At 55.7% G+C, this 22,021-nt stretch overlaps 2 protein-coding genes across 3 annotated transcripts in view; both read right to left on the reverse strand.

Annotated features, from left to right (window-relative positions):
* Positions 1–2,776: 2,776 nt before the first annotated feature.
* Positions 2,777–22,021, reverse strand: part of LOC116955840 (coxsackievirus and adenovirus receptor-like) — a 53,892-nt gene continuing 34,647 nt past the window's right edge. Inside the window, exons 4-8 of one of the 2 annotated variants that reach the window (XM_076053671.1) lie at positions 17,516–17,665; positions 14,169–14,282; positions 12,756–12,897; positions 11,237–11,579; positions 2,777–4,572 (exon numbers count right to left, since the gene is read on the reverse strand). In XM_076053671.1, the coding sequence (XP_075909786.1) occupies positions 4,444–4,572; positions 11,237–11,579; positions 12,756–12,897; positions 14,169–14,282; positions 17,516–17,665 (878 nt within the window). In that variant the 3' untranslated portion in view covers positions 2,777–4,443. Of the gene's footprint in view, positions 4,573–9,688; positions 11,580–12,755; positions 12,898–14,168; positions 14,283–17,515; positions 17,666–22,021 lie in introns of those variants that run through there. The other variant, XM_076053670.1, reaches the window with a different exon arrangement.
* LOC142906253 (uncharacterized) overlaps positions 18,404–22,021 on the reverse strand; it is a 5,451-nt gene continuing 1,833 nt past the window's right edge. Inside the window, exons 1-2 of the mRNA XM_076053672.1 lie at positions 19,309–22,021; positions 18,404–18,971 (exon numbers count right to left, since the gene is read on the reverse strand). The exon at positions 19,309–22,021 is cut by the window's right edge and continues 1,833 nt beyond it. Of these exons, the coding sequence (XP_075909787.1) occupies positions 21,462–22,021 (560 nt within the window). The 3' untranslated portion in view covers positions 18,404–18,971; positions 19,309–21,461. The remainder of the gene's footprint in view (positions 18,972–19,308) is intronic.

Below are 22,021 nucleotides of genomic sequence, written 5' to 3' on the forward strand. Positions count from 1 at the left end.
GGCATCTCACTCCTCAGTGTGCCGGGAAAGGTCCTGGCAAGAATTATTCAGCATCGCCTTGCCAGGCACGCTGAGGAGAGGCTTGCGGAGCCCCAATGCGGTTTCAGGAAAGGGCGGTCCTGCACAGATGCCATATTTTCTGTCCGTCTGCTACAGCAGAGGTGTAGGGAATTCCAACAAGACCTACATCTCTGCTTTATTGACCTGGTCAAGGCCTATGATACCATCAGTAGGCCTGGGCTCTGGGTCGTTCTTCGTGCTTTTGGAGTACCTGACCCTCTGCTCACGATCATTAAGGACCTTCATGATGGTGAGCGGGCCCGGGTAAAACTACGTGGCCGGGAGTCAGAGCCATTCCCTGTACACCTTGGGGTGCGACAGGGATGTCCTCTGGCTCCCACATTATTTAACATCTATTTTGACCACGTAGTTCGTGAAGCCTTCAATAGCTGTACCGGGGGAATCTCCATATGGTACAGATATAATGGGAGGCTAATCGATGCCCGGGTGCGGTCAAGGGATGGCTCCCTATTGCTCAACCACGTTATGTATGCTGATGACTTGGTAATAGCTGCTCAGTCAGAGGAGGAGTTGCAGACGCTGCTGCTGAGACTGGAGCGTGCCACTAAGAGGTGGGGCCTTACCATCAGCCCCACCAAAACTAAGCACCTGCCTGGGTATTTTGTACCATCGGACACTCCACCCCCACAACTCCCAATCGGTGATGGGGCAGTTGTGGAGAGAGTGGAGAGTTTCCCATACCTGGGCAGTGTGCTTATGACTGGCTCCAGTTTAACAGCAGAGGTCTCACTCCGAATCAGTCGAGCGGCAATATCTTTTCATCGGTTGCGTAACGCTGTGTGGAAGCTACCTGGTCTGTCGCTCCGCACTAAGCTTCAGGTCTTCTCGGCCACGGTCATTCCCTCCCTTCTCTACGCTTGCGAAACGTGGACCCCCCTAATGGAACATCTTCGCCGGTTAGAAACATTTAGGCTGACCTGCCTACGATCCATCCTGGGTTTAACCAGACTGGATTGTGTGAGGAGCTCACAAATCCTTGAAAGATCTGGGCAGGGTCCCATCGGTGAGCTCCTCCGGCAGGCAAGGCTGCGATGGCTGGGTCATGTAGCCCGCATGCCCAGCCACCGCATGCCGAAACAGCTTTTGTTTGGCCGGATTGAGGGGGCTAAGCGGGCGCGGCACGGGCTAGAGAAGAGATGGAGTGATGTGGTACAGGAGGACGTGGAGCTGAGTGGACTTGCCGATGACTGGTACCAGCGGTGTCAAGATCGGCCTCTGTGGAGGAGGCTCGTGAAGGATGCTACTGGGCAGTTGGAGGCAGTCGCCCTCCAACAACAACGGAGGGCGGAGGAGCGACGCTCACAACAGCGAGCGGAGCGCCGGGTGGCTAAAGCACAGCAGGTTGGCACAGTAGGGGGCACAGGTGGTGCATCAGCCAGTCATCTCAGTCAGTCGACCCGTGGCACCTGGGTCTGCCCCGTGACCTCCTGCCAGCGGGCGTTCGACACTTCACGTGGCCTCAGGGTGCACATAGCCTGGCACAAGCGTCGTGGTGACGTCACCGCCACTTAGTGGCGAATGGCGGTTGTTGTTGTTGTTGTTGTTGTGGGGGGTGTGTGTGTGTGTGTGTGGGGTGTGTGTGTGTGTGTGGGGTGTGTGTGTGTGTGTGTGGGGTGTGTGTGTGTGGGGGGTGTGTGTGTGTGTGGGGGGTGTGTGTGTGTGGGGGGTGTGTGTGTGTGTGTGGGGGGTGTGTGTGTGTGTGGGGGGTGTGTGTGTGTGTGTGGGGAGTGTGTGTGGGGTGTGTGTGTGGGGTGTGTGTGTGTGGGGTGTGTGTGTGTGTGTGTGGGGGGTGTGTGGGGGGTGTGTGTGTGGTGTGTGTGTGTGTGTGTGGTGTGTGTGTGTGTGGGGTGTGTGTGTGTGTGGGGGGTGTGTGTGTGTGGGGGGTGTGTCTGTGTGTGTGGGGTGTGTGTGTGTGTGTGGGGGGTGTGTGTGTGTGTGGGGGGTGTGTGTGTGTGTGGGGTGTGTGTGTGTGTGGGGGGTGTGTGTGTGTGTGGGGTGTGTGTGTGTGTGGGGTGTGTGTGTGTGTGTGGGGGGGGTGTGTGTGTGGGGTGTGTGTGTGTGTGGGTGTGTGGGGGGGGGCTCGATCCGTGGAGCCGGACAAAACGGCCGCGGGACACTGGAGACCCCCGTGGAGCTTCGGCGGGGAGTGGGAGCTGGATCGGCGATGGTCGTCGCTCCGAGCGCTTTGTTTGCCCGGATCGGACGATTCGTTCGCAAGGGGGGGGGGGGGGGGCAGGGAAAATGTTTTGCCTCGACGTGACGCCGACGAGAGGCGGACGCGGGGGGTTGGCACGCGAGTCGGGGGGGGGGGAGGGTGGGGGGGGTTATTAAAATGGCAACCGATAAAAGGACGACTCGGACAACACGGACGACACCGATGTTACGGATGGTTGCCCCCCTTTGACCCCACCGCCCGCGATAACGAGGGTCGTTACAAAAACTACTACAATAGTCACGCGCACACAAAACGCCACCTGCAGAACTGCTATCGACGCACGTTGGGTGGTGGTGCCGAGAAAGGTCGACACAACAAGGTCATCGTCGACACAACAAGGTCATCGTCACCACCACCTCCTCGTCGTCATGTGGGTTGAGTGGGGCGGGTGGTGTGGGTGGGTGGGGTGGGGTGGGTGGGGTGGGGTGGGTGGGGTGGGGTGGGTGGGGCGGGTGGTCTGGGTGGGGTGGGGCGGGTGGTCTGGGTGGGTGGGGTGGGTGGGGCGGGTGATGTGGGTGGGTGGGGCAGGTGATGTGGGTGGGTGGGGTGGGGTGTTGCCCCCCCCTCCCCCTACTTGGGTGCGTGTGAACCAAGGGTTCACCTCTGAAGGGATTTCGAGGGGTAGCTCTGCAGTGTCCGCTTCCACGGGCCGTTCGGCAATAACATTGAAGGGGGGGAGGGCGCGTGAGCATTTACAAATGGATTCTTTGTCGCATGACATAGCCCGAGTTCACACCACACTAGCCAATCAGTCACTAGCCCTACCTCTAACACTCACCACACTAGCCAATCAGCCACTAGCCCTACCTCTAGCATTCACCACACTAGCCAATCAGACACTAGCCCTACATCTAACACTCACCACACTAGCCAATCAGACACTAGCCCTACCTCTAACACTCACCACACTAGCCAATCAGACACTAGCCCTACCTCTAACACTCACCACACTAGCCAATCAGTCACTAGCCCTACCTCTAACACTCACCACACTAGCCAATCAGACACTAGCCCTACCTCTAACACTCACCGCACTAGCCAACCAGCCACTAGCCCTACCTCTAACACTCACCACACTAGCCAATCAGAGACGCAAACTCCAAATATACAGAAGGCATCAAGGGTCGTGTTCGAACCCACGACTTCCTGTGTACCAGGCGAGGTTAGTTAACATCTCCTAGCCACCGCGGCGCCCCTGGCCCCTTAGTCGAACCTAGGCCCCTTCGTGCTGCGAGGTCACGAGAATCGCCACCACTGCGCTAACCCGACCCGCCCCTAAAGTTTGACTGTAGGTGGCACAGCGCCCACTGCTGCACAATGCGGGTACTGCACAGCGATCAGAGACCGCTGCCGCTACTCGTGTGCATTTGCAACTGCGATGGAGGGTGGGTGCTGGTGGTAGGTGGTAGGTAGGTGGTAGGTAGGTGGTAGGTAGGTGCCGGTGTTAGCGGCAGCGCTGGTGGAGAACAGCTGGCATACAGAGAGAACAGCTCACCACTGGCACACAGAGAGAGAACAGCTGGCATACAGAGAGAACAGCTCACCACTGGCACACAGAGAGAGAACAGCTCACCACTGGCACACAGAGAGAACAGCTCACCACTGGCACACAGAGAGAACAGCTGGCACAGAGAGAGAACAGCTCACCACTGGCACACAGAGAGAGAACAGCTCACCACTGGCACACAGAGAGAGAACAGCTGGCATACAGAGAGAGAACAGCTCACCACTGGCACACAGAGAGAGAACAGCTGGCATACAGAGAGAGAACAGCTCACCACTGGCACACAGAGAGAACAGCTCACCACTGGCACACAGAGAGAGAACAGCTCACCACTGGCACACAGAGAGAACAGCTCACCACTGGCACACAGAGAGAGAACAGCTCACCACTGGCACACAGAGAGAACAGCTCACCACTGGCACACAGAGAGAGACGCTGGTGTTGGTGGTGCTGCAAGCGGCGGCGGCGGCGGTGATGCTGCCGATGCCGGCGGCGGCAGCGTTGGCGGAGGTGCTGGTGGCGGTGTTGGTGGCCGTGCTGACGGTGGCGGTGACGGTGACGCCGGCGGCGGCGCTGGTTGGCGCCGACGCTGGCGGTGGCGGCGGCGCTGCCGGCACGGGCGGCGTTGGCGGCTACGGCGGTGTCACACGGCGGAGTTGTCGGGGAACCTGCGCACGCTCGCGTACTCCGTGTTGCTGGGGGTGCCGTGCACCACTCCTCCTCCTCCTCCTCCTCCCGGGCGCACCTCCAGCTCCGAGTAGATCACTGCAGACTGTGGGGGGCGAGGGTGGAGGAGAGGGGGGGAGGGGCATTCACCCCCCCACAAAAAGAGGCGACGGTTTAAACAAACGCGGCGATAGCGACGGGGGCGGCCGCGGTCGTCATCGGTCGGACGTCGCCAACTGCAGGACCACAGAGCTTGGGCAATCGCTGGTGGGTGGGCACCACCACCCCCGCTCCACCCCCACCCCACCACCGTCTCCTTTAGTAAGGCCGCGTGTCGCACGGGCCGGAAGGGGACACGGGAGCCAGCGTCCACGCCGATTTTTGCGTAGGCAGGTTGAGGACTGAAAGGGGTGCCGGGCGCAGACGTCTTGTTGGCAAGCGAGCGAGTGAGTTGATTAGCGGGTGGGTGGGTGAGTTGGTGGGTGGGCAGAGTGCATTGGTGGGTGGGTAAATTGGTGTGTGGGCGGGTGAATTGGTGGGTGAGGAAATTATTCAGTGGGTGAGTCGGCGTACGAGCGAGTGCGGAAATACAAACGTCCGATCAGCGAAACCGACGCCGCTGCTGCTCAAGCGTCTGTCTCACGGTGAGCTGCAGACTCCCCCGGGCAGTGGGCTAGGCCAGGCAGCAGGCTAGGCCAGGCCGGGCGGTGGGCTAGGCTGGAGGGGCAGGCGAGGCTAGGCCAGGCAGCAGGCTAGGCCAGGCCAGGTGGTGAGCTAGGCTGGAGGGGCAGGCTAGGCTAGGCCAGGCAGCAGGCTAGGCTAGGCCAGGCAGCAGGCTAGGCTAGGCCGGGCAAGTCAGCTAGGCTAGGCCGGAGGGGCGACCCACACGCGGGTCCGCGGGGGTCGCTTTACCCGCGGCGCGTCCGGCAACGCCGCGTTGCCCAGCAGCTTTTGCGAAGCGCCGCCCCCGCCGTGTGAGGCTCAACGGCGTCTCCCAGGACTCAAGACCCGAGGGGAGGAACCACGGGACCGGTGTGCGACCCAATCCAATGAGTCACGCCGGCAGGCGTTAAGCGTGGAAGATGTCGCAGGCGAGGATTGCCAGAGTCGTCGGACAAGCACGACGGGGGAGGGGAGAAGCGCGCTGGGTACCCAGAGCCCTCCGGGCCTTCCACCCTTGCTGGCCGTTGCTGTTTGGCCGCTCCTCGCTCGTCGACTCGATGGGCGCCGGGGTCACGGATCGTCGTCGAGGAGGAGACGACAGGGATGAGGAGGATGAGGAGGAGGATGAGGAGGAGGAGGACAGACAGAGAAGGGCGGGCGGCGAAGAGAAACGAAGAAAACGCGCGGGTCGGTGACACGAGGTCGCTCCACGCGCAGCAAATGGACGCAGAGACATGGAGAGAGACACCAAGGGACACAAGAGACGGATCGGCCTTGAGGGTTTTATTAGTGTCCGAGCGGTGCACAGCAGCACGCAAGGCGTGACGTTAGGGCGGGGGGCACGGCACGACATGGGGGGGGTGGGTGGGCCAGGGTGCTCCCCGCATCACGAACGGGCAAACCAGGGCGACGATGAACAGCAGACACGAGCGTAACCCAGTCACCGACACAGCGACGGACTCACCAGGGATAACGGCTCACCAATGGCACACAGAGAGAACAGCTGGCATACAGACAGAACAGCTCACCACTGGCATACAGAGAACAGCTGGCACATAGAGAACAGCTCACCACTGTCACACACAGAGAACAGCTCACCACTGGCACACAGATAGAACAGTTGGCACACAGAGAGAACAGCTCACCACTGGCACACAGAGAACAGCTCAACACTGACACACACAGAGAGAACAGCTGGCACACAGAGAGAACAGCTCACCACTGTCACACACAGAGAACAGCTCACCACTAGCACACAGAGAGAACAGCTCACCACTGGCACACAGAGAGAACAGCTCACCACTAGCACACAGAGAACAGCTGGCACACAGAGAGAACAGCTGGCACACAGAGAGAGAACAGCTCACCACTGGCAAACAGAGAGAACAGCTCACCACTGGCACACAGAGAGAACAGCTGGCATACAGAGAGAACAGCTCACCACTGGCGCACAGAGATCAGCTCACCACTGGCACACAGAGAGAACAGCTCACCACTGGCACACAGAGAACAGCTCACCACTGGCACAGAGAGAACAGCTCACCACTGGCACACAGAGAGAGAACAGCTCACCACTGGCACACAGAGAGAACAGCTCACCACTGGCACAGAGAGAACAGCTCACCACTGGCACAGAGAGAACAGCTCACCACTGGCACAGAGAGAACAGCTGGCACACAGCGAGAGAACAGCTCACCACTGGCACACAGAGAAAGAACAGCTCACCACTGGCACACAGAGAGAGAACAGCTCACCACTGGCACACAGAGAAAACAGCTCACCACTGGCACACAGAGAGAACAGCTCGAAGCTTTAAATCGAAATTTAGGAGGGGGTTTGTCGATCGACCGCCGGCACCTGTGGTCAATACAGGGAGTCGTCTACTTACGAACATTCGGCTTTACGAACTTTCAGAGATACGCACAAAACCTGGTTTGTGTATGTCCAGTTGAAGCTGATCGGACCGAAAGTCCGTAAGTTCAACCACCGCCCAATAGATGGCGGTGGTGGCATCTACATCTACAGAACGTGAATAACCAGTGGCATCTACATCTACAGAACGTGAAGAACCAGTGGCATCTACATCTACAGAACGTGAATAACCAGTGGCATCTACATCTACAGAACGTGAAGAACCAGTGGCATCTACATCTACAGAACGTGAAGAACCAGCGGCATCTACATCTGCAGAACGTGAAGAACCAGCGGCATCTACATCTACAGAACGTGAAGAACCAGCAGCATCTACATCTACAGAACGTGAAGAACCAGTGGCATCTACATCTAGACAATGTGAAGAACCAGCGGCATCTACAGAACGTGAAGAACCAGCGGCATCTACATCTACAGAACGTGAAGAATCAGTGGCATCTACATCTACAGAACGTGAAGAACCAGCGGCATCTACATCTGCAGAACGTGAAGAACCAGCGGCATCTACATCTACAGAACGTGAAGAACCAGCGGCATCTACATCTACAGAACGTGAAGAACCAGTGGCATCTACATCTACAGAACGTGAAGAACCAGTGGCATCTACATCTACAGAACGTGAATAACCAGTGGCATCTACATCTACAGAACGTGAAGAACCAGCGGCATCTACATCTACAGAACGTGAAGAACCAGCGGCATCTACATCTACAGAACGTGAAGAACCAGCGGCATCTACATCTACAGAACGTGAAGAACCAGTGGCATCTACATCTAGACAACGTGAAGAACCAGCGGCATCTACATCTACAGAACGTGAAGAACCAGCGGCATCTACATCTACAGAACGTGAAGAATCAGTGGCATCTACATCTACAGAACGTGAAGAACCAGCGGCATCTACATCTGCAGAACGTGAAGAACCAGCGGCATCTACATCTACAGAACGTGAAGAACCAGTGGCATCTACATCTATAGAACGTGAAGAACCAGTGGCATCTACATCTGCAGAACGTGAAGAACCAGCGGCATCTACATCTGCAGAACGTGAAGAACCAGCGGCATCTACATCTGCAGAACGTGAAAAACAAGTGGCATCTACATCTGCAGAACGTGAAGAACCAGCGGCATCTACATCTGCAGAACGTGAAGAACCAGTGGCATTTACATCTGCAGAATGTGAAGAACCAGTGACATCTACGTCTGCAGAACCTGAAAAACCAGTGGCATCTACATCTGCAGAACGTGAACAACCAGTGGCATCTACATCTGCAGAACGTGAAGAACCAGTGGCATCTACATCTGCAGAACGTGAAGAACCAGTGGCATCTACATCTGCAGAACGTGAAGAACCAGCGGCATCTACATCTGCAGAACGTGAAGAACCGGTGGCATCTACATCTGCAGAACGTGAAGAACCAGCGGCATCTACATCTACAGAACGTGAAGAACCAGTGGCATCTACATCTGCAGAACGTGAAGAACCAGTGGCATCTACATCTATAGAACGTGAAGAACCAGTGGCATCTACATCTTCAGAACGTGAAGAACCAGTGGCATCTACATCTGCAGAACGTGAAGAACCAGTGGCATCTACATCTGCAGAACGTGAAGAACCGGTGGCATCTACATCTGCAGAACGTAAAGAACCAGCGGCATCTACATCTGCAGAACGTGAAGAACCAGTGGCATCTACATCTGCAGAACGTGAAGAACCGGTGGCATCTACATCTGCAGAACGTGAAGAACCAGCGGCATCTACATCTGCAGAACGTGAAGAACCAGTGGAATCTACATCTGCAGAACGTGAAGAACCAGTGGCATATACATCTATAGAACGTGAAGAACCAGTGGCATCTACATCTTCAGAACGTGAAGAACCAGTGGAATCTACATCTGCAGAACGTGAAGAACCAGTGGCATCTACATCTGCAGAACGTGAAGAACCAGTGGCATCTACATCTGCAGAACTTGAATAACCAGTGGAATCTACATCTGCAGAACGTGAAGAACCGGTGGCATCTACATCTGCAGAATGTGAAGAACCAGTGGCATCTACATCTGCAGAACGTGAAGAACCAGTGGCATCTACATCTGCAGAACATGAAGAACCAGTGGCATCTACATCTGCAGAACATGAAGAACCAGTGGCATCTACATCTGCAGAACATGAAGAACCAGTGGCATCTACATCTTCAGAACGTGAAGAACCAGTGGCATCTACATCTTCAGAACGTGAAGAACCAGTGGCATCTACATCTGCAGAACGTGAAGAACCAGTGGCATCTACATCTGCAGAACGTGAAGAACCAGTGGCATCTACATCTTCAGAACGTGAAGAACCAGTGGCATCTACATCTGCAGGAGATTATACAACTTTTAAAGCCATTCCCTGAGCTGAGTGAACAAATCGACTTACCAACAACGGACCTCTGGAATCTAACTCGTTCGTAAGAAGAGGAGTCCATGCATCTTGCTAATTACTGCCTGGCGAAGGCAGGAAACCCCATTGGTCCCCCCCCCACCCTAAAAAAACAGCCCACAACGAGCCATGCCACCAACATGTCACACCCACACGCCACGCCAAAACAAGCCACGCCCCCCCCTGAACAAGCCACGCCCCCCCCCCAACAAGCCACGCCCCCCCCCACAGCCACACAAGTTGGAAAAGGAACCTGTTGACTTTGACTCACCACCACTGTGACCCATTGTGTTTTGGCTTCAATATATAAAACAAAAACTTTGCTGGCCAAGGCTATGGCGTCATTGCGTGTGACGCCAAGAGGCTTTGCCCGAGGCAAGGCCGGTGAACTGCCAGACCACAAGATGCAATTACCCCTCCCCCCTCCCCCCTTCTCTATTCAATGCAGGTCCCCCCCCCCCAGTTTGACACAAAACTCCACGGCAACACGGCAAGTCCTCGCTGAACGCGTGGCAGCATTCACGCCGTCATAATGCAGAACGCCCAGTGTTATATTGCGGAATGCGCACCGTTACAACGCGCGCGTTATACCGTGGAGCCTACACCGATGTAACGCCGAACACGGCTGTTAAACCGCAGAACGTGTGCGGTTTTCGGGGGCATGTCGACTACCGCCACCCAATTGCGACGCCGCGCCGAACGAGCGAATCAAGAGAAGTCAAGTTGGACTCGCAAACGAATGAACAGGCTCTGCCTACGAACCGGCTCGCCAACCAACCGGCCCGCCAACCAACCGGCTCGCCAACCAAACGGGTCGCCAACCAAACGGCTCGCCAACCAACTGGCCCGCCAACCAACCGGCTTGAGAACCAACCGGCCAGGCAACCAACCGGCTTGAGAACCAACCGGCTTGAGGACCAACCGGCTCGCCAACCAACCGGCTCGCCAACCAACCGGCCCGTAAACCAACCGGCCCGAACTAACCGGCCCGCCAACCAACCGGCTCGAGAACGAACCAACTCCAGAACAGACCTCTGGAACCCTAACTCGCTCGTGAGTAGAGGGAGTCCCTCCCAGTAACTCGCCAATTCCTGTCTCGCGAAGGCAGGAAACCACCTCACCGGGCCCCACCTACCCTCAATAAGCCACGCCCCCTCCCGCCGCTACCCGCTCTCTCTCTCTGGATTACAGTTTACCGATTCTCGCCAAAAATGTTAATTGCCTAACGCGTCGTTTCGCTTTCGTTTGAAATGTTACTTTCTTTATACCGATTCCGCAACGCGACGCAACGGAGGGCTTCCGACACCGCGCCCAGCACCCCAGCCTCACCCCCTCCTGCCCCCCGCCCCCTCGACTCATTTCAGCCGTCGCTAGGGGGGGGGGGGGGGGGGTGTGCTACATGCGCTACGATGTAAAGCAACGTAAAAAAGTAGTGTATATAAAAAAAATAATCCACCTATTCTCAAGGGATCAGACGGCCCACGACCAATCGCGCTCTCTCGCTCGCCGTCCCACAAGCCCCCCACCCGAGCGACGGGCTGCAGACGCCCACATCGAGAGGCCGCCGCTACACGGAGGGGCGGCCGGCGCGCGGGCGGACGAGACGGGCAAGCGGCGATCAGGCCAAGTCGACGGAACTGCGCGTCTGCGCCGGCACCATCACCGCCACGGCGCCCATCCGCGCCAGATTCACCCGGTGCGCCGGGCTCGCCGGGCCCCCACCCGCCCCGAGGCCCGAGCCCCCCCCCGCTACCTTGGGCTTCGGCGGCTCGGGGGAGTGACTGGGCGGGAGGTCGTCCTCCGAGTCGTAGTCGTCGTCGTCGTGAGCGACGCTCTCGTAGGCCGGTCCGCCGCCGCCGCCGCCGCCGCTGATCTCGCTCTCCTCCCTCACGCTGGGGAAGGCCCCCGCCCTCCCACGGCCGTCCGCTCGCTCGTAGGGCGGCCCGCCAGGGCCCGACGGCCCGGGCGGGGCCGAGCGGAGCGCCAGGAGGCCGTTGGAGGGCGTCGCCGAGCCGATGGAGGTGCGGGTGCTGGGCAGGTCGTGGGCCGCGCGCGTGGGCGGGCGGCTCATCGACGCGGGGGGGGAGTCGTCCATCCTGCGGAGGGAGGTAAGGTGAGGGAGGGGAGGCGAGGGAGGGAGGGAGGGGAGGGAGGGAGGGAGGGAGGCGAGGGATGGAGGGAGGGAGGGAGGGAGGGAGGGAGGCGAGGGATGGAGGGAGGGAGGGAGGCGAGGTGAGGGAGGGAGGGGAGGGAGGCGAGGGAGGGAGGCGAGGGAGGGAGGGAGGGAGGGAGGGAGGGAGGGAGGGAGGGAGGGAGGGGGGAATCAGACAAACGTCCATCCGTTAAGAGTCACGTATGCTCAGAATCTCAGGAACCAAGAATTTGGATTCTGGAGGAAATGAATCCGATGAGCTATGAAGCTTTCTTTCACAGAGGTCAAGTAGGGGCACGGGGTCAGCGAGTTAACGCTCGCACACACGGAGGCTTCGACTTGCTGGAGTTTGTCCTCCGACTGTCACCGTCCTAGACTCTCAGGGAGCTTCGGAACAACGCTGCTGCTGTGCGAGCGGGCGGGTGGGCGAGCGGGCCGGTGGGTGAGCGAGCGGGTGGGCGAGCAGGTCAGTGGGCGAGCGGGTCAGTGGGCGAGTGGGCGGGTGGGCGAGCGAGCGGGTGGGCGAGCGAGCGGGTCAGTGGGCAAGCGGGCCAGTGGGCGAGCGGGTCAGTGGGCGAACGGGTCAGTGGGCGAGTGGGTCAGTGGGCGAACGGGTCAGTGGGTGAGTGGGTCAGTGGGCGAGCGGGTCAGTGGGCGAGTGGGTCAGTGGGCGAGCGGGTCAGTGGGCGAACGGGTCAGTGGGCGAGTGGGTCAGTGGGCGAACGGGTCAGTGGGTGAGTGGGTCAGTGGGCGAGCGGGTCAGTGGGCGAGTGGGTCAGTGGGCGAGTGGGTCAGTGGGCGAGTGGGTCAGTGGGCGAGTGGGTCAGTGGGCGAACGGGTCAGTGGGCGAGTGGGTCAGTGGGCGAGTGGGTCAGTGGGCAAGCGGGCCAGTGGGCGAGCGGGTCAGTGGGCGAGCGGGTCAGTGGGCGAGTGGGTCAGTGGGCGAGCGGGTCAGTGGGCGAGCGGGTCAGTGGGCGAATGAGCAGGTAAGCGAGTGGGTAAAATCAAGTGAGCGAGCGAGCGGGCGGGCGGGCGGGCGGGCGGGCGACCGGGCTAGTGGGCGAGCGGGCGAGCGGGCGACTGGGCTAGTGGGCGAGGGAGCGAGCGGGTGGGCCCTCACCGGATGTCGTTGTGGTAGTCTCGGTCCTGCACCGGCTTGCCCTTGCGCTGGCGCAGCAGGAACCAGACGAGGAAGCCGACCACGGCGACGACGAGCAGCACGCCGATGACGGAGCCCGCCACGACGCCGGCGTTACTGCTCGCTGCACGCGGCGCATCACACCAGCAGGCATCACACCAGCAGGCATCACACCAGCAGGCATCACACCAGCAGGCATCACACCAGCAGGCATCACACCAGCAGGCATCACACCAGCAGGCATCACACCAGCAGGCATCACACCAGCAGGCATCACACCAGCAGGCATCACACCAGCAGGCATCACACCAGCAGGCATCACACCAGCAGGCATCACACCAGCAGGCATCACACCAGCAGGCATCACACCAGCAGGCATCACACCCACACACCAGCAGGCATCACACCAGCAGGCATCACACCCACACCAGCAGGCATCACACACACACCAGCAGGCATCACACCCACACCAGCAGGCATCACACACACACCAGCAGGCATCACACCCACACACCAGCAGGCATCACACCAGCAGGCATCACACCCACACCAGCAGGCATCACACACACACCAGCAGGCATCACACCCACACCAGCAGGCATCACACACACACCAGCAGGCATCACACCCACACACCAGCAGGCATCACACCAGCAGGCATCACACCCACCCCAGCAGGCATCACACCCCAGCAGGCATCACACACCAGCAGGCATCACACCAGCAGGCATCACACCCACACCAGCAGGCATCACACACACACCAGCAGGCATCACACCAGCAGGCATCACACCCACACCAGCAGGCATCACACACACCCCAGCAGGCATCACACCAGCAGGCATCACACACACACCAGCGTTACCGTGTGACGCACTGCACCACACACCCACCAGGCATCGCACCGGCTAGACTGCTCGCAGCACACCCCCCCCGCAGCACACCCCCCCCTCCCCCCGCAGCATACCAAGCGACACACCACAAAGATCCCCCACGTGGCCTTGACAGACTGTTGGGGCAAGTGCCGTTCACGAGTGGCACCTCCGAAAGGCCGGCACGGCACGCGAGGGGGTGGGCGGCCAGCAACCACGCCCGGCCGCCTTTGTCTCCCCAGCGGCGATGTTCACTACACACCGCGCCAGGTTACCAATTCGAGGCCGAGTCGACCTAGTGGAGGCCCAGGGACCGGTTCAGATAACCGTCACCGACGGCGGTGTTGGCCGCGAGCGGGAATCGAACCCGGGTCGCCGGGCTCGCAGCCCAGCGTAGCGCTAACCGTCGCACCACCGCTCCCCACGCACACCTCACACGCACACACAGGCACACGCACACGCACACCTCACACGCACACGCACGCACACACACGCACACGCGTGTAGCGGGAGGCAGACTCACGGGGTACGACGGAGAGCAGGACGACGCACGACTGCCATCCCACACGGTTGGTGGCATTGCACTGGTACATCCCGGAGTGGCTCACGCTCGCGTTCTTGATGGGCAGCGTTCCTCCTGCGTGCCGCGCCAAGCGGGGACAATCGACAGGCGGAAATCTCCCACCACGCCCCCGTCTCTGTGCGAGTCTGTGGGTGTTCATGTGCGAATCCATGGGTCTCTGTGTGAGTCTGTGGGTCTCTGTGTGAGTCTGTGGGTCTCTGTGTGAGTCTATGGGTCTCTGTGTGAGTCTATGGGTGTCTGTGTGAGTATATGGGTCTCTATGCGAGTCTATGGGTCTCTATGCGAGTCTATGGGTCTCTATGCGAGTATGGGTCTCTGTGCGAGTCTATGGGTATCTGTGCGAGTCTATGGGTCTCTGTGTGAGTCTATGGGTGTCTGTGTGAGTCTATGGGTCTCTGTGTGAATCTATGGGTCTCTGTGTGAGTCTATGAGTCTCTGTGTGAGTCTATGGGTCTCTGTGTGAGTCTGTGGGTCTCTGTGTGAGTCTATGGGTCTCTGTGTGTGTCTATGGGTGTCTGTGTGAGTATATGGGTCTCTATGCGAGTCTATGGGTCTCTATGCGAGTCTATGGGTCTCTGTGCGAGTCTATGGGTCTCTGTGCGAGTCTATGGGTCTCTATGCGAGTCTATGGGTCTCTGTGTGAGTCTATGGTTGTCTGTGCGAGTATATGGGTCTCTGTGCGAATCTATGGGTCTCTTTACGAGTCTATGGGTTCTCTGTGTGAGTCTATGGGTCTCTATGCAAGTCTCTATGCGAGTCTATGGGTCTCTATTCGAGTCTATGGGTCTCTGTGCGAGTCTATGGGTCTCTGTGCGAGTCTATGGGTTCTCTGTGTGAGTCTATGGGTTCTCTGTGTGAGTCTATGGGTCTCTGTGCGAGTCTATGGGTCTCTATGCAAGTCTCTATGCGAGTCTATGGGTCTCTATTCGAGTCTATGGGTCTCTGTGCGAGTCTATAGGTCTCTGTGCGAGTCTATGGGTATCTGTGTGAGTCTATGGGTCTCTGTGCGAGTCTATGGGTCTCTGTGCAAGTCTATGGGTCTCTGTGCGAGTCTATGGGTCTCTGTGCGAGTCTATGGGTCTCTGTGCGAGTCTGTGGGTCTCTGTGCGAGTCTGTGGGTCTCCATGTGAGTCTATGGGTCTCTGTGCGAGTCTATGGGTCTCTATGCGAGTCCATGGGTCTCTATGCGAGTCTATGGGTCTCTATGCAAGTCTCTATGCGAGTCTATGGGTCTCTATTCGAGTCTATGGGTCTCTATGCGAGTCTATGGGTCTCTGTGCGAGTCTATGGGTCTCTGTGCGAGTCTATGGGTCTCTATGCGAGTCTATGGGTTTCTATGCAAGTCTCTATGCGAGTCTATGGGTCTCTATTCGAGTCTCTGGGTCTCTGTGCGAGTCTATGGGTCTCTGTGCGAGTCTGTGGGTCTCTGTGCGAGTCTGTGGGTCTCTGTGCGAGTCTGTGGGTCTCTGTGCGAGTCTATGGGTCGCTGTGCGAGTCTATGGGTCTCTGTGCGAGTCTATGGGTCTCTATGCGAGTCTATGGGTCTCTGTGTGAGTCTATGGGTGTCTGTGCGAGTATATGGGTCTCTGTGCGAATCTATGGGTCTCTATGCGAGTCTATGGGTCTCTGTGCGAGTCTATGGGTTCTCTGTGTGAGTCTATGGGTTCTCTGTGTGAGTCTATGGGTCTCTGTGCGAGTCTATGGGTCTCTATGCAAGTCTCTATGCGAGTCTATGGGTCTCTATTCGAGTCTATGGGTCTCTGTGCGAGTCTATGGGTCTCTGTGCGAGTCTATGGGTATCTGTGTGAGTCTATGGGTATCTGTGTGAGTCTATGGGTCTCTGTGCGAGTCTATGGGTCTCTGTGTGAGTCTATGGGTCTCTGTGCGAGTCTATGGGTCTCTGTGCGAGTCTATGGGTCTCTGTGTCAGTCTATGGGGTCTCTATGCGAGTCTATGGGTCTCTGTGTGAGTCTGTGGGTCTCTGTGCGAGTCTGTGGGTCTCTGTGCGAGTCTGTGGGTCTCTATGTGAGTCTATGGGTCTCTGTGCGAGTCTATGGGTCTCTATGCGAGTCTATGGGTCTCTATGCGAGTCTATGGGTCTCTATGCAAGTCTCTATGCGAGTCTATGGGTCTCTATTCGAGTCTATGGGTCTCTATGCGAGTCTATGGGTCTCTGTGCGAGTCTATGGGTCTCTGTGCGAGTCTATGGGTTTCTATGCAAGTCTCTACGCGAGTCTATGGGTCTCTATTCGAGTCTCTGGGTCTCTGTGCGAGTCTATGGGTCTCTGTGCGAGTCTATGGGTCTTTGTGCGAGTCTGTGGGTCTCTGTGCGAGTCTGTGGGTCTCTGTGCGAGTCTGTGGGTCTCTGTGCGAGTCTATGGGTCTCTGTGCGAGTCTATGGGTCTCTGTGCGAGTCTGTGGGTCTCTGTGTGAGTCTATGGGTCTCTGTGCGAGTCTATGGGTCTCTGTGCGAGCCTATGGGTCTCTGTGCGAGCCTATGGGTCTCTGTGCGAGCCTATGGGTCTCTGTGCGAGTCTATGGGTCTCTGTGCGAGTCTATGGGGCTCTGTGTGAGTCTATGGGTCTCTGTGTGAGTCTATGGGTCTCTGTGCGAGTCTATGGGTCTCTGTGTGAGTCTATGGGTCTCTGTGCGAGTCTATGGGTCTCTGTGCGAGTCTATGGGTCTCTGTGTGAGTCTATGGGTCTCTGTGTGAGTCTATGGGTGTCTGTGTGAGTCTATGGGTCTCTATGTGAGTCTATGGGTCTCTGTGCGAGTACGATTCTGTTATACCGGCGGCGGGCGGAAGTGTCAACAGTCGACATCGTCATCATCATCGTCGTCGTCATCATCATCGTCATCATCGTCGTCACCATCGTCGTTACCATCGTCATCATCATCGTCGTCATCGTCATCATCATCATCATCGTCATCATCATCGTCGTCATCATCGTCGTTGTCATCATCGTCATCATCGTCGTTACCATCGTCGTTACCATCGTCATCATCATCGTCGTCATCGTCATCATCATCGTCATCATCATCGTCGTCATCATCGTCGTTGTCATCATCGTCATCATCGTCGTCACCATCGTCGTTACCATCGTCATCATCATCGTCGTCATCGTCATCATCATCATCATCGTCGTCATCATCATCGTCACCATCGTCATCAACATCAACATCGTCACCATCGTCGTCATCATCATCATCATCATCGTCGTCATCATCGTCGTCGTCATCGTCTACGTCGTCGTCGTCGTCACGATCCTGGCAGTGGCGGCACCCACCAACCACGGGCGGCAACGTCCCCTCCCCGCTGGTCTTCCTCCACTGGTAGCTGATGGGCGACGTGCCCTCCGTGGACAGGCACTGCAGCGACAGGTCCTTGCCCAGCTGCAGCGAACCGTTCACCACGCAGCTGGGCTGGGACGGCTTCACTGTGCCAGGTGGAGGCGGCGAGGGGAGAGGGGGCGAGGGGAGAGGGGAGAGGGGAGAGGGGAGAGGGGGCGAGGGGAGAGGGGAGAGGGGGCGAGGGGAGAGGGGAGAGGGGAGAGGGGGCGAGGGGAGAGGGGGCGAGGGGAGAGGGGGCGAGGGGAGAGGGGCGAGGGGAGAGGGGGCGAGGGGAGAGGGGAGAGGGGGCGAGGGGGCGAGGAGAGAGGGGCGAGGGGGAGAGGGGGAGAGGGGGCGAGGGGAGAGGGGAGAGGGGAGAGGGGAGAGGGGGCGAGGGGAGAGGGGGAGAGGGGGCGAGGGGAGAGGGGAGAGGGGAGAGGGGCGAGGGGAGAGGGGGCGAGGGGCGAGGGGAGAGGGGAGAGGGGGCGAGGGGAGAGGGGAGAGGGGGCGAGGGGAGAGGGGGCGAGGGGAGAGGGGAGAGGGGGCGAGGGGAGAGGGGGCGAGGGGAGAAGGGGCGAGGGGAGAGGGGAGAGGGGGCGACGGGAGAGGGGGCGAGGGGAGAGGGGGCGAGGGGAGAGGGGAGAGGGGGCGAGGGGAGAGGGGAGAGGGGGCAAGGGGAGAGGGGAGAGGGGGAGAGGGGGCAAGGGGAGAGGGGGCGAGGGGAGAGGGGGCGAGGGGAGAGGGGGCGAGGGGAGAGGGGAGAGGGGGCAAGGGGAGAGGGGGCGAGGGGAGAGGGGGCGAGGGGAGAGGGGGCGAGGGGAGAGGGGGCGAGGGGAGAGGGGGCGGCGGTGGCGGTGCTTAGTTTGGCGCGGCTGGCTACGTGACGGGCGCGACAGAAGTTGAACGTGCACACGTGCGACAGGAGGCCGCTGGGGCTGCACAATGTTTCTTAAAATCATCTCGGTGGGAAACTCATTTCGTTAGACGTTTAACACAGAGGGCTTTCGCGACCAATGTCACCCAGAATGGATGTGTTTTGGGTTAGATCACGTAAATAAATATGAATGCTGTGTCGTTATAAGCCGCCACCGCCAGACACAGACAACTAGTAAGGGCTGTCACGTAAACAGAACGTGGCCATCTTCTTTGCTTCTTTCGGTAAAAGTCACGTAGAATGAGAATAAAATAATAAAATAACACAATAAAATTATCACGACGTTTCGGCCACAACACAAGTGGCCTTCCTCAGGTGAAAGGAACAAAAAACTGTCGGGACGACAGAGCTACAATGAACGCTGCTAAGATTCACAGCGTCTTTTAAGCTGGTTGAGAGAAGTGAGGCACCTTGACAAAGGGGTTTACATATCAAACAGGAGAATTTAGCATTGAAATAGCTGAGGGATTAGCTTGTGACTGGTCACAGAAATGGCTATGTTAAAGTCAAAACCTACACATCCACAGAGGCACCTAGTACAAATCAAACAGGAGAATTTATCATTGAAACAGTTGAGGGATTAGCTTGTGACTGGTCACAGAAATGGCTATGTTAAAGTCAAAGCCTACACATCCACAGAGGCACCTAGTACAAATCAAACAGGAGAATTTATCATTGAAACAGTTGAGGGATTAGCTTGTGACTGGTCACAGAAATGGCTATGTTAAAGTCAAAGCCTACACATCCACAGAGGCACCTAGTACAAATCAAACAGGAGAATTTAGCATTGAAATAGCTGAGTGACTAGCTTGTGACTGGTCACAGAAATAGCTATGTTAAAGTCAAAGCCTACACATCCACAGAGGCACCTAGTACAAATCAAACAGGATAATTTAGCATTGAAATAGCTGAGAGACTAGCTTGTGACTGGTCACAGAAATGGCTATGTTAAAGTCAAAGCCTACACATCCACAGAGGCACCTAGTACAAATCAAACAGGAGAATTTATCATTGAAACAGTTGAGGGATTAGCTTGTGACTGGTCACAGAAATGGCTATGTTAAAGTCAGCCTACACATCCACAGAGGCACCTAGTGCATGGACGCCAAAGGGGCTGCAACAACTCAACTATCATACAGTAAACCGATGTGAACAAAACCTAAGTCTAAATTACACAATCCGCAAAGCCATCACTCCAGTCATGAAGAAGGATCCTCTTGTGGAGCTACTCAAAACCATCACCTTATCCTACATTGCAGGGGTCACTAAAAAGATCTCCAAAATCCTGAATAAACACAAGATCCAGGTCCGATTCAACACAGTACAAAAAATCCGTGATCTGGTTCCATCTGTCAAAGATGCTGTTCCAGACATACAGTACCCGGGCGTTTACAAACTAAAGTGCCTCTGTGGTAGTAGTTACATTGGAGAAACCAAACGACATATCTCGGACCGCATCCGCGAACATAAAGCAAACTTGAAACACGGTAGAACGAACTCCTCCGCCGTGGCAGATCATTGTTATAATTCAGTGGGCTCACATGACATTGACTTCTCCAAGACGGAGGTTCTTTGCAAGCCAACTGGCTACCATGACAGATTCGTTCATGAGGCTATCCACATAAACAAGCACAGAGACAATTTCAACCAAGAAGATGGATTCTGGCTTAGTAACCATTGGAAAGATATTTTAAACCATTTCGGTTCTTAATTAATTATTTTATGGTGACCTTCAGACCGCAGCTCTTTCGCTGGCATTGACTCTTAATACTTCTCACACCACGGTTAATGGTATGGTTTATAACATGATTATAACAGCGCCTCGCAGCTGTTTCTCTCCTCTGTTCTGACCATGATGGACTCGTCCGTCTGAACGGGGCTCGTAGCGGTCCGTGGTGCTGATGTGGAGGGTAAGAATCCACCCATATTTTCGCCATATAGCATCGTGATATATAACGACTTATTGTTGGTAGCTCAGCTGATTGGAGAATATATAGTTTATTGATAACATTTAGGTAGTTTATATTTTAATTTTTTATCTGTTTACTATATAGTATTCATTATATAGTGTAGTGGATACCCAGTTGCTGTTAATAGCTCTGCTTATTGAAGAATATATTGAGTACATTTATTATATTGATGTAATTTAGACTTAGGTTTTTTTCACATCGGTTTACTGTATGATAGTTGAGTTGTTGCAGCCCCTTTGGCGTCCATGCACTAGGTGCCTCTGTGGATGTGTAGGCTTTGACTTTAACATAGCTATTTCTGTGACCAGTCACAAGCTAATCCCTCAACTGTTTCAATGCTAAATTCTTGTTTGATTTGTACTAGGTGCCTCTGTGGATGTGTAGGCTTTGACTTTAACATAGCCATTTCTGTGACCAGTCACAAGCTAATCCCTCAGCTATTTCAATGCTAAATTATCCTGTTTGATTTGTACTAGGTGCCTTTGTTGATGTGTAGGCTTTGACTTTAACATAGCTATTTCTGTGACCAGTCACAAGCTAATCCCTCAGCTATTTCAATGCTAAATTATTCTGTTTGATATGTAAACCCCTTTGTCAAGGTGCCTCACTTCTCTCAACCAGCTTAAAATACGCTGGGAATCTTAACAACGTTCATTGTAGCTCTGTCGTCCCGACAGGTTTGTTCCTTTCGCCTGAAGAGGGCCACTTGTGTTGTGGCCGAAATGTCGTGAGAATTTTATTGTTTTATTTTGTTATTTTATTCTCATTCTACGTGACTTTACCGAAAGAACCAATGAAGATGAATCCTTGCAGTCACGAAAGCTTTAAATAGAACGTGGCCAATTCGTCACGAATACAGCACTAGTGTGTAATGTATAATAGTGTAGTGTATTGTGTATAGTCGTGTAGTGCATAGTGTAGTATACTAGTACAGCACTAGTGTGTAGTGTAGTGTATAGTAGTGTATTGTGTATAGTCGTTAGTGCATAGTGTAGGATACTAGTACAGCACTAGTGTATAGTGTAGTGCATAGTAGTGGAGTGCATAGTAGAGTAGTGCATAGTAGTGTATAGTGTAGTGTATAGTGTAGTATATAGTGTAGTGTATAGTGTAGTGTATAGTGTAGTGTAGTATATAGTGTAGTATATAGTGTAGTGTATAGTGTAGTGTATAGTGGTGTAGTGTATAGTGGTGTAGTGTATAGTAGTGTAGTGTATAGTAGTGTAGTGTGTAGTGTAGTGCATAGTAGTGTAGTGCATAGTAGTGCAGTGTATAGTGCAGTGTATAGTGCAGTGTATAGTAGTGTAGTGTATAGTAGTGTAGTGTATAGTAGTGTAGTGTATAGTAGTGTATAGTGTAGTGTATAGTAGTGTAGTGTATAGTGTAGTGTATAGTAGTGTAGTGTATAGTAGTGTAGTGTATAGTAGTGTAGTGTATAGTGTAGTGTATAGTGTATAGTAATGTAGTGTATAGTGTAGTGTATAGTGTATAGTAGTGTAGTGTATAGGAGTGTAGTGTATAGTGTAGTGTATAGTGTATAGTAGTGTAGTGTATAGTGG

Source organism: Petromyzon marinus, chromosome 62 (genome assembly GCF_048934315.1).
Source record: "Petromyzon marinus isolate PM22_M1 ecotype Great Lakes invasive population chromosome 62, UKy_Petmar_22M1.pri1.0, whole genome shotgun sequence".
Lineage (NCBI taxonomy): Eukaryota > Metazoa > Chordata > Hyperoartia > Petromyzontiformes > Petromyzontidae > Petromyzon > Petromyzon marinus.